The sequence below is a fragment of the Hirsutella rhossiliensis genome, assembly GCF_020360975.1.
Source record: "Hirsutella rhossiliensis strain HR02 chromosome Unknown scaffold00022, whole genome shotgun sequence".
Classification (NCBI taxonomy): Eukaryota; Fungi; Ascomycota; class Sordariomycetes; order Hypocreales; family Ophiocordycipitaceae; genus Hirsutella; species Hirsutella rhossiliensis.
Window position 1 is genome coordinate 39,417 of NW_025408688.1, and position 15,475 is coordinate 54,891.

At 52.8% G+C, this 15,475-nt stretch overlaps 3 protein-coding genes across 3 annotated transcripts; 1 reads left to right on the forward strand and 2 right to left on the reverse strand.

Moving 5' to 3' along the window:
• Positions 1–348: 348 nt before the first annotated feature.
• Positions 349–1,718, forward strand: HRG_11662 (uncharacterized protein; the record flags this gene model as incomplete). The annotated part of the gene is made up of 3 exons (XM_044870132.1): positions 349–354; positions 412–701; positions 749–1,718. 3 exons carry the CDS (start codon positions 349–351, stop codon positions 1,716–1,718), a joined length of 1,266 nt encoding a protein of 421 aa, XP_044714627.1.
• A 1,498-nt stretch (positions 1,719–3,216) lies between these two features.
• On the reverse strand, positions 3,217–5,476 carry HRG_11663 (his(2)-Cys(2) zinc finger domain-containing protein; the record flags this gene model as incomplete). Its single annotated transcript, XM_044870133.1, has 4 exons — positions 3,217–3,621; positions 3,854–4,303; positions 4,383–5,205; positions 5,334–5,476. 4 exons carry the CDS (start codon positions 5,474–5,476, stop codon positions 3,217–3,219), a joined length of 1,821 nt encoding a protein of 606 aa, XP_044714628.1.
• Positions 5,477–11,001: 5,525 nt separating this feature from the next.
• Positions 11,002–13,015, reverse strand: HRG_11664 (Ribonuclease H-like protein; the record flags this gene model as incomplete). Its single annotated transcript, XM_044870134.1, has 7 exons — positions 11,002–11,114; positions 11,168–11,187; positions 11,386–11,604; positions 11,662–11,993; positions 12,062–12,186; positions 12,254–12,803; positions 12,866–13,015. The coding sequence occupies 7 exons, from the start codon at positions 13,013–13,015 to the stop codon at positions 11,002–11,004; spliced, it is 1,509 nt and encodes a 502-aa protein (XP_044714629.1).
• Between the last annotated feature and the right edge of the window lie 2,460 nt (positions 13,016–15,475).

Genomic DNA, 15,475 nt, shown 5'->3' on the forward strand with positions numbered 1-15,475 from the left:
TCCAAGAGTTCCGGTGGACTTGTATAGAGTGCCTTCAAAATCCCAATACTCTTCGGAAGAGATTCCAGGTCCTCGAATCGAACCGCCGAGGGTTACCTCTGGCATGGGAGACCATTTAAAAATCCACGGTATTACGAAGGAATCTCACCACGCTCGAATTAATGGATACGGCCGCGCCATTGGTGGAGGAGATTATACAGAGGCAGACGCATGGAGCGGTCGACCTAGGCAGAGAGCAAGACTCACGGCAAAGGAGTCTATCCGCCGGTGGTTTGTAAAACACCGACAACCCTTCTCTGTTGTCGAGACTCCTGCTTTTCAAGAGATGTTCTTGGCTCACAACACAACATGTGTGTACAGGAGTCGTATAACGTTACGCAATCATATATATACAGACTTTGTCGAACGCAGGAGAAGCTGAAGATTGAGCTTGAGTACAATTGTGCCACCATCTCGTTCACCCTTGATATCTGGACAGCACCGAATCGGGTGCCCATTTTCGCCATTATTGCGCACTGGATTACACCGGAGTTTGAGGAGAGAGAGGAAGTTATTGAGTTTATTGAGCTCAAAAGATCTCACACTGGCAAACAATTAGCTGAGATAGTTGAGAGGACGCTTGAGGAGCTCAGGCTCAAGCCTAAGCTTCTCGCCATTACGGGAGACAACGCCGGCAATAACGGCACGCTCTGTCAGTCTTTGTACGATTCTCTCAAGACCAAATTCGACGACAAGGTGAGCCCAATAGGAGGCCCCGCATGCGCTTTCACGGCAGGAAGAGTTGGATCCGCTGTCTAGCTCATATTACCTCGCTCATTTGTGAGGGCGTCTTGCAAGATCTCAAAGCAGGCACAGCGAAGGAAGCCAAGAAGATGCTTGACAAGTGGGACGAAGAGAATAAAAGCAACAACTACACCATTCCGGGAGACTCTAGTCGAAGTGGGATTGCCAAAATCCGCCTCCTCAATCTCTGGATGTTGAGATCCGGGTCTAGGGAGCAAGACTTCAAAAGCATGCCGCGCACGCACTACCGGAAGCCAACCTACGATGTCGACACTCGCTGGAATTCGGCCTACGACATGATTGACCAATTCCTCGAGCTTGAGGCAGAGTATACTGAGTTCGTTGATACTCACCCGCAAGTCAAGTGCCTCCTGCCCTTATCAGAAGAGATTGTCGCTCTCTATCAACTGCGGAAGGTTCTGAAGCCGTTTAAAGACCACACTCTGAAAGTCTCCGAAGTTATGCCGCCGATCTCACAAAGTCTCGATATCTATTGGGATTTGGAAGCTCTCCTTGATGATGTAGTCGAAGGAGTTGGCGACTTTACAGACCTTGATATGTCCATTCGAGACGCCTTCTCGAAGGGCAAAGCAAAACACGTTACTTATATGAAGAAGCTTGACGATCAAATGATGCTATTCGCAGCTCACATCCTGGATCCGCGTTATAAAACTCACCAATTGGAAATGATGATACCGGATCAATACTCTGAGATTATGGCTAAAGTCAAGAAGTATTTCAAAACGGAGTGGCCGGAGCTAGCAGCATTGAATGCCACAAACTCAACTATGAGCCAATCCAGACCAGCTGAGCGTCCTCAAGGAGTCTCCATTGCGCAATGGAGAGCCATCCAAATGAAGAAGGCGAGGAGGCGGAGACGGGCGCGGCGATCCCTATTTCGGAGCTTGAACGGTGGCTTGCAGCTCCTCGAATAGAGTTCGACGAGTCTATTGCAAAGTCTCCAGACTTCCTACTGAAGTGGTGGAAAGAACACAAGGTCGAGTGGCCACTTTTGGCTGCGGCGGCGCGTGATCTTCTCTCTGTCTCTGGCTCTGAAGTTGACGTGGAACGCCTCTTCAGCGGTTGTAGAGACGAATTCGGTATCCGCCGTCACGCCTTGAAGGCAGATACGGTGCGAGTACTAACACTTTTACGGAGTGCTTATACTCAGGAAGATAAGATCGATCAGGCGTTGATCAAGGCGGCCATGGAGTATGACATCCTGCCCTTTGCCAATAGTATTATTTGGAGACCAGACCACATTCCGGGCAAGCTGGAAGATGGTATGTATGGATATACCCTCATTATATATGTAGGTATATGCTAATCTGTGTTCAGGCGAGAATCCTCCTCAACCTCTTCCTCCCACCGAGGCTCCCACCGAACCCCTACCCCAAACCTCCTGCATCCCAAGCCGATAAGTCTGCGATATCAACCCCCTGTCTAGATACAATGGAGGCTTCGGAGGATTGGGGCTCTAAGAGTGTAGCCGTGTACAGTGGCGGATTCGAACGCGTTGTACCGACGTATTTTGAGGATTCGGCAGAGCTTTGAAAGTGCTTATTTTCAGTCGATTTGCCTAGGACAGGCGGATCAGTATTTATGTAAGTTAATTTTTGTAGTATTCGGGATTATCGACTTCTTAGAAGGCTATAACTTAAAACTATATACTACTTATTGGCGTTTTTGAGGCATCTTTGCAATCGCTCAGGTACACACCAAATTCACTTCGTTTAGGGATCCTTCAAACCATTCATGAATGGTTTGAATTGGCCCAAACCCAACTTGAATCGCGAAAATTGGAGCTTGAAGATTTTGAATCAAGATCCAAAAAATTCAATTCATTTGATTCATCCTTCATTCAAAATCTTCAAAATCTTCACCTTCGTCTATCACCCCTACGCAGGGTCGTGACACTACCCCCCGTCTAAGGCCTTGATATGCGTATCAAGGTAGTCAGTCGTGGCGGCGGGTTCTTGGTTTCACGGCTTTCTCTGCTGTGTCATCATCGTCTCGTTCCTCGCAGCCCTCCTCCGCTGCAGCACATTCGATCCAGTATTGCAGGTTGACGGGTGGGCCTGCTGCGTCCGGATGTTCATCGTGGAATACCTTCAATGCTATTGGTGCGTTACGGAAATTCCTAGCCGGGTACCAGGTCTCATCAGGTCACATCCCTTCCATAAGACCTGGTATTCCAGTCGTCGACTCCTACCGGTTACTCGAGACTGCTGGACTTGATCAACCTCCCACTCGGGTTCTCCGTTGATCTCCTCGGGTGGCGGAGGTGTCTGGATCTGCTGGGGCAAGGGGTTATCGGCTGCTTTTCGAAGACGGTCGGCGTGGAATAGGTTCTTCATTTTGTACGACTCGGGCAGCTGCAGTACGTAGCTATGACCGCGTTCTTCCAGGATTACGAACGGACCTGACCATTGGTTATCTAGCCGAGTAGTCGGAGCGTTCGTGGCGAAGCCTTTCCTGCTGAGAAAACTCGGTCACCGATGGCAAAGTCGGTTGGTCGTCGTTTCCTATTAGCCTGTTCCTTCTGACGTTCTTGAGCGGCGATGGCAGCATTCCTGGCGTCTTCCTGGGTTTCCTGGGCGGTCTGCACAAGTTCCTAGCTCTGGCGGCGGGTCCGGTGGCAGCGGTCTTGTTAGTCGGGGGCAGTGACAGGGGGTTCCGGATATCTCGGCCTAGGGCTACTTTTAACGGTGCCATGTCGATGGAAGAGTGCCAAGACGAGTTATGGGCGAAGTCGAGGGCGGGCAGCAGGAACTCCAGTTGTCTTGATGCTTCGTCACGTAGAATCGTAGCTTTGATCCAGGTATTGATTTGTGACTTCTACACCCCTTGGGTCTGAGGGTGTAGGAGCTTCCATGACGATGCTTCGTTCCCGTGAGCCGGTTAATCTCTGCGAGGAAGGCAGAAATAAACTGTCCAGCGTTGTCAGAAATCCATACGAGGGGCATACCGAAGAAACGATAGAGGTAGCGGAAGTAGCGGCTAGCTAAGACTTCTGCTGTATCGTTTTCTTTCCTGGGAGCGTGGCGATAATCCGGCTTAGCTTGCAGACGAAGGTCCAAACATAGTCATATCCGTAACGGTCTTTCGGCATATCCTTCCCGTCACATTCGACGTGCTCCCAAACAGAAGTCGGCACGGGCAGTGGATGGAGCAGTCCAGGGGTCTTGTCTCGAGGGGTTTTGTTGCGGCGGCAGTCGTGGCAGTTCCGAATATAACGACGGATATCCTCCTTCATCCTTGGCCAGTAGAAGTCTCGTTGGAGCAGCTTGATCACCTTGTTCTGTCCGGCGTGAGCGAAGATCTGGGGCTCGTGGGCTTCGCGAATGAGCGCGGTCTGAAGAAACGTCTGCTTGTCTGAGGTCTGGGCTGGTACGATCAGGTGTGTTCCATGGGTGCCGAGGTCTTGGAGGAGGTTCTCTTGGCGGATCAACGAAACGAGTTCGGCTCCCTTCGGGACCGAGTTCGGGTCTAGTTCTGGGCGGTCTTGATCGGGCGTCTGCTGTATCCTTGGTCTTCTGGGGTCTGTAGGGCACTCGTGGCCCTCAGAACTAATGGTCTGGTAGGCTTAGGTTCGGGACTAAAGTTCTGAGGGGCAGGTGGCCGGCGGCCGTAGGGTCTAGAGAGTCGGTCGCGAAGCCTAGCCTTTCCGGAGGGATCAGGGTCACCGTGCGTTCCTCGGCTTCCCGGGCCTTTACGGTAGGAAGCTCGGCTGTCTTCCTGGAGAGGGCATCGGCGACTACGTTCAGTCGACCGGGGCGGTAGAGGAAACGGATGTCGAACTGGGCGAGAAAGTCGGACCATCTGATCTGTCGTACCGAGAGCAGGCGCTTCGTAGAGAAATGGACTAAGGCTTCGTGGTCGGTGATCACATCGAACTTCTGGCCTAAGAGCTCTGGGTAGAAGTGCTCTAGACTCTGTACGACGGCGAGGAGCTCTCGATCTTGGATTGGGTAGGCTCGCTCGGCCGGGGTCATGGTCTTAGAGAAGAATCCAACGGGCTTCCAGGTCTGATCAGGCTGTTCCTGCCATAGAACACCAGCTGTGGCATTCCGGGAGGCATCGGTCTCCAGTCGGGTCGGCAGTTCTGGTCTAAAGAAGGCGAGGACCGGGGCTTCGATAGCCAGGCGCTTGAGTTGATCAAATGCTTCGCGTTGCTCCGGGCCCATCACAAAGGCAACATCCTTCTTAAGCAACCGGTTCAAGGGTTCTGCCACTCCAGAGGCGTGGTAGCAGAAAACACGGATGAAGTTGCATAGGCCAACGAATGATCGGATCGCGGTGCGGTCTCGGAGGTCCTCAAACTTCCAGTCTTGTATCGATCGAACTTTCCGAGGGTCGACACTAAGGCCCACACCGGCTTCAAGCAGAACGCCGAGGTAGTCAACCTTGGTCACGTTAAATCTAGACTTCTTGATGTCTCCTGGAGGTTTGCCTGATGGAGTCGCCAGATCACTTCTTGACAGTCTTTCCAGTGGTCTTCTTCTTTATCCGAGTAGATCAGGACGTCATCTGCGTAGGCGCTGGCGCACCGGTCGAGGAGATCGTGAAGCTGCGCGTTGATAAACTGCTGGAACCAGGCGGGACCTACCTTCAGACCGAACGGGAGGACTTTCCAGCGGAAAGTTCCGAAACGGGTGCGAAAGGCGGTCAAATACTCGGAGTCAGGGTCCATGCGGAGACGGTGGAAGGCCTGGATCACATCGATCTTCGTGAAGCGTTGAGCTTCACGGCAACCGAAAGCAGTACCTTCGAGGGACGGAGCGGGCGTGATGCGACTTTTAAGATGATCGTTCATCCAACGGTAGTCGATGCAGAAGCGGCGTGCGGACTCGGATCGGGCTCGATGAAGTCTATCTCCCGGAGGTGATCGACAGTCTCTTTCTCTAGAGGCAGATACTTAACGGGCGTGCGGTACGATGGGGGTCCTGTCGGCGAAAGAGGCTTCTCAAGCTCTAGGACTACATCGTGACCGGGTCGGCTCGAAGGTAGGGTGTGGGCCTCTTTCTTCGAGAAGAATCACTCTAGATGGGTGAGCTGGGGCGGTAGACGACTACGGACACAAGCAACATGCTCAGGGTCTTCTCCTGAGGGAACGGAATGCTTTGTCCCTGGTAGGTCTTTTGATCCGGGAGACTTTAGCAACGGTTCGAGCACTAGGGACGGTCTGGTCAAGGCCGGAGCTTGGCTCGAGCTGGACTGGATCCCGGGGCATCAACGGTTCGAGTTCGTTCCACTGTTCGAATCTCTCGTGAGACTCTACTTGGCAGACCAGGGCGTTAATCAGGGCTTGATCTTCGGAGGCTTGGATCGAGGCGACGGAGACGAAGTCGGTAGCAGGGGCGGTCGTGAGCTGAAAACGGACAGACTTCTTGGCAGACGGAGACTTGGACTGAAACGACGGAGACGGAGTCGGTAACGGGGTCGGGACAGAGGCCGGAGGAGTTTGATCAGAGCGGCCCCAGTTCTTGTGGAGGATCCGGTAGCGTTTCTCCTCTTTCTCGAGCAGGCGGTTCCGCCTCTCAGCGTCGGCCTGGATCTTAGGGTCGATCCGACCCGAGAGCGGGGCTTGACGAGAGAGCTGGATCGTCGGGAGAACTTGGCGAGGCAGGAAGATCATCTGGCCAGATGATCTGTCGGGCGGCGCAGTCAAGCAGGAGGCGCTTCTCCGCATCCAGAAAAGACCGATAAAGATATCATGGCCACACTCAGCTATATCAAATGTCTCGTTTGCGAACGAACGGCCATCGATGACGAAAGTGGCGACCAGCTGTTTCTGGATATAGCCGGCTGGCTTTCCACGGAAGTCTTGGAGGGGAATCCGACTCGGGAGCTCCTTAATCTGGGCTCCGAGTCTTTGGGCGGCGGACTGGGCGAAGGTTGGGCTAACCAGCAAACGGGTTTCGGCTCCGGTATCACAGAGGGAGCGGGCAGGTAGGCTCACACCATCCACTTGGACTTGACTTGGCAGAGTGAATGACTTGCTAGACCTACTCGCTGTCTGTGACACCTTAGGGACCATCAAGGAGTCTTGTGATGGTCCTATTCGTTTCCCGAATCTTGATCAGAGTCGTTGGCAGGGACAGGGACGGAGGCGACACGGGAGACAGCATGGGTGCGGTCGGGACACTCGCGAGAGAGGTGCCCTGTTTTTCCACAAATAAAGCAGGTGCCATTATCCCAATGGACCCTTTTCTCATCGTCGGTCAAGGCTCTGCCAGCATCACGCGAGGTGATAGGGGTCGAGCCGGTCTTGTTCGGAGTCTTGGCGGTAGTCGGAGCAGTCTTAGTCGGCGCGCGGCGAGATCGGTCGGAAGAGCGGGAGTCCTGTGTCTGCCTCATACTCCTCTTCTGGCAGTGGACAGCGTCTTTAATGAACCCACAGAAAACCTCGTAGGTCACGGACTCGTCGCGGGTCTTGGTCAAGAGGCTGTTATCTAGGTTGGCCGGGATGTGCTGCCACAGGGTATGCTTCATCTGGTCCTCGGGCACGACCGGTCGCAGTTAAGTAGTCAAATTCCGCAAGAAAGTCCACAATGTCGGTCTTCCCATTCACGGTAAACTGGAGGCGTTGCAGGCGGTCAAGAGCCTCGGAAAGCTCATTCGGATTGCCATAGGCGGACTCAAGGGCTTGGATCATCTCTGCCACTCCAGAGAAGGGTCGAGTGTCAGAGGAGAAGCGGGTTTCAAGTGCTCGGCGGGCTTTTCCTCGAGCAGGTTATACAGACAGACCATCCGGCTGTTCTCAGTCCGGAAGGTTCGCACGTCTTCGTCAAATTTGTTCTTTATGCTCAGGATGAAGGAATGGAACTCGTCCTTCTTCCCTGAGAACGTCGCGAGACCTTGATGCGCGATTTGGCGGCGTCGCTGTACTCGGGGTTCTTGCCCTCTGGGAAGGGGGCAAAATAGGCCAGGCAGCTTTGCCTGTTGGTCGGAAGGCCGGGCCATTTGGGCCGGCAAAAGCAGTCGAGGCTCCCGGTGCTGTCGATTTGATTCAACAGACGGAGAGCGTTCATTTAGACGGGCCGTTAAGGCCGCATCTGTTCTCTCATCTCGCGGATGAGAGCGTCTTGGGGGTTCGGGGCAGCCATGGCTACTATTTCGGATTCAGTGGCTTGGCCAGCAAGCCGGGTGGAACGGCGAGGCTGATCCGATGGCAGGGCTTCCTCAGATATCATAGTCTCGAGGTCAGAGTCTAGGGTCGGAAATGATACCACGCGGAATCACGGTCAGATGCCTGCACGAGCAGGGACGGTCGGAGGTCAGACGGGACGAATCCTTGGTCGGAACGGTTGGTCGGACGACTACACACACGCGTAGTCTTGGTCGGAACGGACGTGATCTCAGCCTTGAGGATCACTTGGTCGGTGGTCGGAGTCTTGGTCGGAACGGTCAGAACGGATGCGCTGGATTTACGTCAGGCGCGTGTGACGTGAAAGCTCGGTGCCTATTTGCTTAATCGCTGGCAAGCGATCTTATTGAGCTTTGAGTAGTGTTACGGCCAGGCACATACGAGCCTTGACGGCTATAAAGATGTATTGGCACTATGAACAAAGACTCAAAGCTAAGGAGCAAGAAAGGAAGACTAGACTACACGACCGAGCGGGCCCTTATATAGACACGAGGTCGCGCGTGGGCACGTGATGCTGCTTGGGCACGTGACACTGGTGAGGTTCTGCGCTGGCGGCTCTACGCTGGCGCCCAGGGTCGTGACATAGGCGGACTCAAGGGCTTGGATCATCTCTGCCACTCCAGAGAAGGGTCGAGTGTCAGAGGAGAAGCGGGTTTCAAGTGCTCGGCGGGCTTTTCCCTCGAGCAGGTTATACAGACAGACCATCCGGCTGTTCTCAGTCCGGAAGGTTCGTACGTCTTCGTCAAATTTGTTCTTTATGCTCAGGATGAAGGAATGGAACTTGTCCTTCTTCCCTGAGAACGTCGCGGAGACCTTGATGCGCGATTTGGCGGCGTCGCTGTATTCGGGGTTCTTGCCCTCTGGGAAGGGGGCAAAAACCGGCCAGGCAGCTTTGCCTGTTGGTCGGAAGGTCGGGCCATTTGGGCCGGCAAAAGCAGTCGAGGGCTCCCGGTGCTGTCGATTTGATTCAACAGACGGAGAGCGTTCATTTAGACGGGCCGTTAAGGCCGCAATCTGTCCCCTCATCTCGCGGATGAGAGCGTCTTGGGGGCTCGGGGCAGCCATGGCTACTATTTCGGATTCAGTGGCTTGGCCAGCAAGCCGGGCAGAACGGCGAGGCTGATCCGAGGGCAGGGCTTCCTCGGATATCATAGTCTCGAGGTCAGAGTCTAGGGTCGGAAATGATACCACGCGGAATCACGGTCAGATGCCTGCACGAGCAGGGACGGTCGGAGGTCAGACGGGACGAATCCCTTGGTCGGAACGGTTGGTCGGACGACTACACACACGCGTAGTCTTTGTCGGAACGGTCGTGATCTCAGCCTTGAGGATCACTTGGTCGGTGGTCGGAGTCTTGGTCGGAACGGTCGTGATCTCAGCCTTGAGGATCACTTGGTCGGTGGTCGGAGTCTTGGTCGGAACGATCAGAACGGATGCGCTGGATTTACGTCAGGCGCGTGTGACGTGAAAGCTCGGTGCCTATTTGCTTAATCGCTGGCAAGCGATCTTATTGAGCTTTGAGTAGTGTTACGGCCAGGCACATACGAGCCTTGACGGCTATAAAGATGTATTGGCACTATGAACAAAGACTCAAAGCTAAGGAGCAAGAAAGAAAGACTAGACTACACGACCGAGCTGGCCCTTATGTGCATCTGCACGAGGTTACCTCAGCAGCGCTCAGGTAAGCACGAGGTCGCACGTGGGCACGTGATGCTGCTTGGGCACGTGACACTGGTGAGGTTCTGCGCTGGTGTCTCTACGCTGGCGCGCAGGGTCGTGACACCGTACACTAGGAACGAACGTACCGGCCCTTTCATCACTGTTCCCAACACCGTTATAGTTGGTAACGATATATGTACTGGCATCGCCAGTTGCTGTTACTGGCATGCCAACAAACTGTCCCATCTCCGTTGCTGCTGATTGATCTAAAATGCCGCGCTTCGTGCCGAAAAGCTGTTGCAATGCTTTCTCTAGTCCTCGAGCAGGATACCTGCAGTCATATGCTAGGGATAGCAGAATCTGCCAAAAGACACGAATAGGAGGAAGCCATGCTAGAGGAAGTTGAGACACACCGAGGCCTGAAGGCTAACTTCGCTATCGCTTCAGAAGAAGCTATGCAATCTTCTATTGGCCAACCGTTGATGAAAAGTCCGCAAACGCTGATGGCCCCTGGTTTGATAAGCTTCTGTTGCGCGAGCGGTAGAACGGCAGTACTGTACCTGAGCTAGTTCCGTAGGCAACCTCGAAGTGGTTTTGGACGGGGTATGGCAGCCTGACGGAGTTATGTATTTCCTGGAGGAAGGTTAAAGGTATGCGCGCACGAGTCCCTCCCCCATCTATGCTCAGAACACGGACTGATGCTGTGTCTGGTTTGATCGTTATTCGAAAACCTAAGCTGTCCATCCCACACAAGAGACAAGAGTAAAGGTATAGCTTGCTGTCATCTTTATGCAGAGTTGGAAATCGATCTTATAGATCGATTTTCGAGCCTGATCGATCGAATTTTATCGATCGTCACCTTCAATCGATCGATATCGATCGATCGCTGTTTGATTCGAATCGATCGACGATCGAATCGATCAATACTAAAAATCATCCCTATCTAGGTGATCTTGCCCATCAGTTGAAGAACTTGCCTCCAATTGTCCCCTTCAAGCAGACCAAGAGGAAGTGTCGGCTGATAGATGCCAGCTTTACTCCAGGAACGAAGACACTGCGCCATCGCCACAATATGGCGTCGTAGGCGAGATCTCAGTGGTGTTATCATCCTCCCACAGCTGCTAAAATCTCTTTCCGTTCCTGCTGAAGACGACGCGATGGTAAGGTAGTCAACAGCCATATAAGACAGCCGAGGAAACCGCGCAACACCAACGTCCTTCCACCAAGCGATTGGGTCCGTTTTGTATGCGATATTTTCCACCGGCGGCTCTGATAGGTACTGATCAAGCTCGTCCTGTTCTTGCAAGGCGGTTGACTGCTTTGGTCCTTTAATTTGCCGCCCTCGAGGCTCAGGGCAAGCCAATGATCGACTAAACGCCAATCGACGCTCAATATAGTCCAAGCCACTATTAGTCGTATCCGCTGAAACACCATCGCAGGATTGCCGATGAGCCATGTTCTTGTACCTCTCTTTCCAGACTGTCGCTAAGCTTCTCGCATATGTTCTTTCCCACTCCGACGTCTGACGAGACGGGAGTTGGCTCCAAAGCCGTTCCAGAGCGCGCCACTTCTTGCAGGGTGGAACACCACTGCCGCTACATATGCGGTTGAGGTCAGCTTGCTATAGTAGTCGTTCAGCTTCTTCCATCCGAGCTTGATGTAAATCTTCAAAACCCTGCGAGTTCTTGCGTCCATGTCATTGAACAGGTGAACCTCTTTCATGGTCTGATCTTCGTTCTCTTCGATTATAACTCCTGAACTGCTAGTTCGAGGTGGTCAAGGAGCATCTCTACCACCGGAAGTACTCATCGAACCCTCCTGACGTGGAGCGTTTACCAGCAATACCCTCGCCCTGGAGTTGCTTCGAGGCGATCTTGAATGGCTGAAGGATCTTCTGAACCGCAACAACGACCTTCCATTCTTCAAGGGAAAGTTGTTCTTTCAGTATCGCTGGTTTGTCCTGTTCTTTGCCGCCTTTGCCAAGCCATCGTTCCTCGATGATGGAAAACATCCTGTTCAAAGCCGTACGCTTCAGCAGAGCGCGTGAGGCCATCGCCTCATCGGATTGCCAGCGAGTGCAGACGTTTTGAACCCACGTAAGAATAGGTTCAGTAGGAGCGGTTTGCCGTTGAGCTTCGTAAAAGACCTCGAGAAGTTGACTGCTCGTTCGAAGAGCAATGCCAATATTGTGAAGTTTGCCAAATGGCCCAAACTTGCGGTACTTGTCCACTTCTTCGCCATTGATGATGTCGGGCAGTACGTCCTGATCCTGACTGCCTTCTGGGACTGTTTCAACCTCGAATCCTTCTTCCATGCTCGGCACACAGAAGTCGTCGTCGGTCGCCAGCTCATTGATAGCGTCGGACAACTGGCGCTGCTCTTCCTCTTCAGCCACAAAGTCCTTATCGCCCCAATGAGCAAGCAACTCGTTGAAATTATCCCTTTGCTGCCGTACATCATAGCCCTGACGGCCAGGTTCAGAAAATGAGGGCGCAGCGGATGCGACGCTCTTCCGATCGAAATCGAACTCAGCGGCAAGCGCTTCCACAGCCGTATCATTATTCGTAGCGTTGTCAAGCGTGTAGTACCCGATTCTGACGCCGGATAACAGTCAAGATTGTCAGCTAACGGACCCAAGAAGTGTTGACTGTGGTTCTATACCTGTCTTCAAGACCAAACGCGCATATTGTATCTGCAACTTCATCTGCAAGCGCTGCTCCAGTATGGCGTTTCGCGAGAGCCGGCAAAGCCAAGAGGATTCCCATTGGTTCCAATCTTGGTCGATAAAGTGGGCGTTGATACCGAGGAATGATGTGTTTTGTCGGGAAGTCCAGCCATCAAAGGTAAAATGAATCATACTTCTCGCTCTTTGAAGCAGCTCGCAAAGCGGACCAAGAGCGCGATTATACTCATCTAGTAGCAGATTCACAAGCGTTTTGCCAGTTGGTATCTGGCCTTCCTGGAGAGCCGGGTTGTTGTAGAGAAGGAGTCGTCTGAAGCGCTCAGAGTTTACGACATTAAAGGGGAGGTTATGATATGTAAGCCAGTCGAGCAGGAGCAGTTGATTCATCTTCGGATCGAATAACGTATGCAGATTGCTGAGAAGAGTCTGATCTCGAGGGTTCGTCGGATCGGCGCGAAGCATATCAAGCAGGTTCCGTTCTGCACCTCCACTCCCGGTAACTGAGCCTGCACGTTGTCTAGAAGGTGGCTGACAAGTTAGCGGGCATGATCGAACGACGTGGAGATGGGGTACGGAGAGGTGGCACAAACCACGACTTTGTGCTCCTTCCTCAGATGTCGGACGACGCTTCCCCCAGTCGAAGCGATGAAGACGTAATGTGCTGTCTTCGGCCTGTCCCGGAGGAAGCATCTCTCGCAGATCCATACGATCTTGTGGGGCCGTGACCTGTTGTCCTTCATTCTGAATCCGAATTGCCACCACCACGTCCGTTCTCGAGAAGGGTCGTGGCAAATCGTGAGCCGGGGAACCGCCCAAATTTATCAGTCGTCCAAGCTTCATAATCTGAAACCCCATGGGTGCATATTTAGTTGATGCTGAACTGGTTGTCGGCTCGGAAGGCGGCGGCGTGGAGGAGGCGATCTCTATGTCCTCATCAAGCGCGTCCATGGTGGGAAACGTCCGTAAACAATGTGGGCGAGGTCAAATCGAAGGGTGCGAGGCTGATAAGGTCGAATCTGTATGAAGTCTACTCGGACAGGCTGAGGCCCGAAATAATTCCTGGTTGCGACGCGTACTGATTCCGTTGAACGGGAGGACTTGCAAACGCAAGAGACGGAGAGATCAATTTACTTTTGTCGACACGCGACGCGCGGCAACAAGATAGATATGACTGGCTGCCTGGGACCCCCGGTCGTTTGCCAGGGTGTTTGGCAGACGCGTCGGGCGGCAGCATCGTCACGCATCCAACCTACGCAGCCTACCCTGGACACCTTGTATGGACATGGCGAACGACGATCAAATCGATCGATTGGAGGTTGGATCGATACGATATCGATCGAGCAGGACTTCTAATCGATCGATCGAAATCGAAATCGATTCGATTAATCGATTCGATCAAATCGATTGTACGATCGATTTCCAAGCCTGTCTTTATGGCCAAAGACCTTCAGGCAATTCAGGCACACGAGGTGACCACAAGGTAGCTTGTACATCGGACGCCGAAAGAGACAGCTGAAACATGTATCTTCGGAATAAAACCGTATCCAGTCTTGTCGAAACCGCGCCAGTTGCTCGCGATGGAAAGTTGCAGCAGGCTTGCCATAAGACAGGTACGATTCAAATTGAGAGAGTAGCTCTATTGGGAGCGACATAATAAAGGCTTACCATGCATTCGCGGTACATACTGATCCAGTATGAAGCTGGAGGCCAGGACCGGTATGGCGAAATTCTTCAGATTCTCTAGAGAATCAAATCTCCGAGGAAGTCTTTCAAATAGGTCGATAGTTTCTCGGGCACCGTGTTATTTGAGCGAGAGCTTCTACGAAGTCGAATGGCTCTAGTTGACTTAATTGCTGTTTGGCGGCGCAGTGCACAAGGCGTGCGAGGTGCGTCGCAGAGAACAACATGTGATTGCAACCACGCGATTTCTGCATGTCAATGACAGAGCTATATAGCTCGTTCTTGAATTGATCCCAGCTAGTATGATGATAGGTTCGGCTTCTTCTTAGCCTTACCCATGTAGAAAGACCTACGAGGCGGATTTTCTTGCAACGGTTGTAGGGATCCATGGAGTTTTGAGACCGCAAAAGATCTTGGAACTCGGTATACTCGTGTACACCTAGTTCCTTCTCTGTAACCAGAAGGATATGGGGTAGAATATAAGGCGTAGAGGGCTGTCCTTTGTCGATCCAACGCGAGATCTGCTGAACTGCATCTGCGATGCCGCCAAGATCGTCGGTGAATAGACATACGACGTCTGAGAAAGGAAACAGTATGCGATAATGGACGCCAGCAGCCAGGCAAGCATATTTCAGAGAACCATTCTCGTCGTTCATCGGTAAGCTGTATTCGATGGTCTCATGACATCGTTGAGGCTGGCCAGAGCTTTGGAGTCGATTGTGGGACGGAATGTCCGTCTCCGCTAGCAGCAAGGGTCTTGGATTCCGCTTGCACGCTGTCGACAAGAAAAGGTGAACTTCCCCGTGGCCACGGTGTCCGCTCCCCTCCCAAGTGTCTAACCCCAATTGCTTCAGCGCCCTGGCCTTAGCTCGGTTGCCTACCAGGAGGATAAGACTCGGTGTCTCAACATCAGGTCGCGCAGCGATTCGATGAGACAATCAGGTCGGTTCGTGGCTTGAAGCTTCACTTCGCCCTCTTTCCGCACGAGTCGTAACCAGGAGCTGTGCTTGCAGGACATATTCTGCAACGATTTACTAGATTTGTGAACTGAGGCTAAGCGTTCTTTTATATGACGAACAAAAAGCGAACACTCCGCTCCAATTCATGCTGCAGCCATTTCCCGCCACGATACAGTGAAGCAAAGCGTCCTCTCGCGGTATAAACACGAACGGTGTAGCCCGCTATGTAGCTGGTGGCGGGTCGTATTATCTCGTGCCCTGCCGTCGAGATCGAATTCGTCAAAATGCTGTCTCGACTGGAGCTTCTCTTTATTTGTAAGAACTGCCAAAGGGCTCGAGTTCGGACCTGCAAAACTCGAATCGGACTCCCGGGGCTTTTATACTGCTATTTTCGAGCTCGGTGTGGACGCCAGAGCCTGGTCATCGATGATCTGTGCTCACATTGCCGGCCGAGTCCAAAAAAAGGACCAATAGTCACTTACGAACATCACCACTTTCATCACGACTCTGCGCCCATTCGCCACCCAACTACTGTGCCGAGCTTCCGTCAGCTCCTTGATT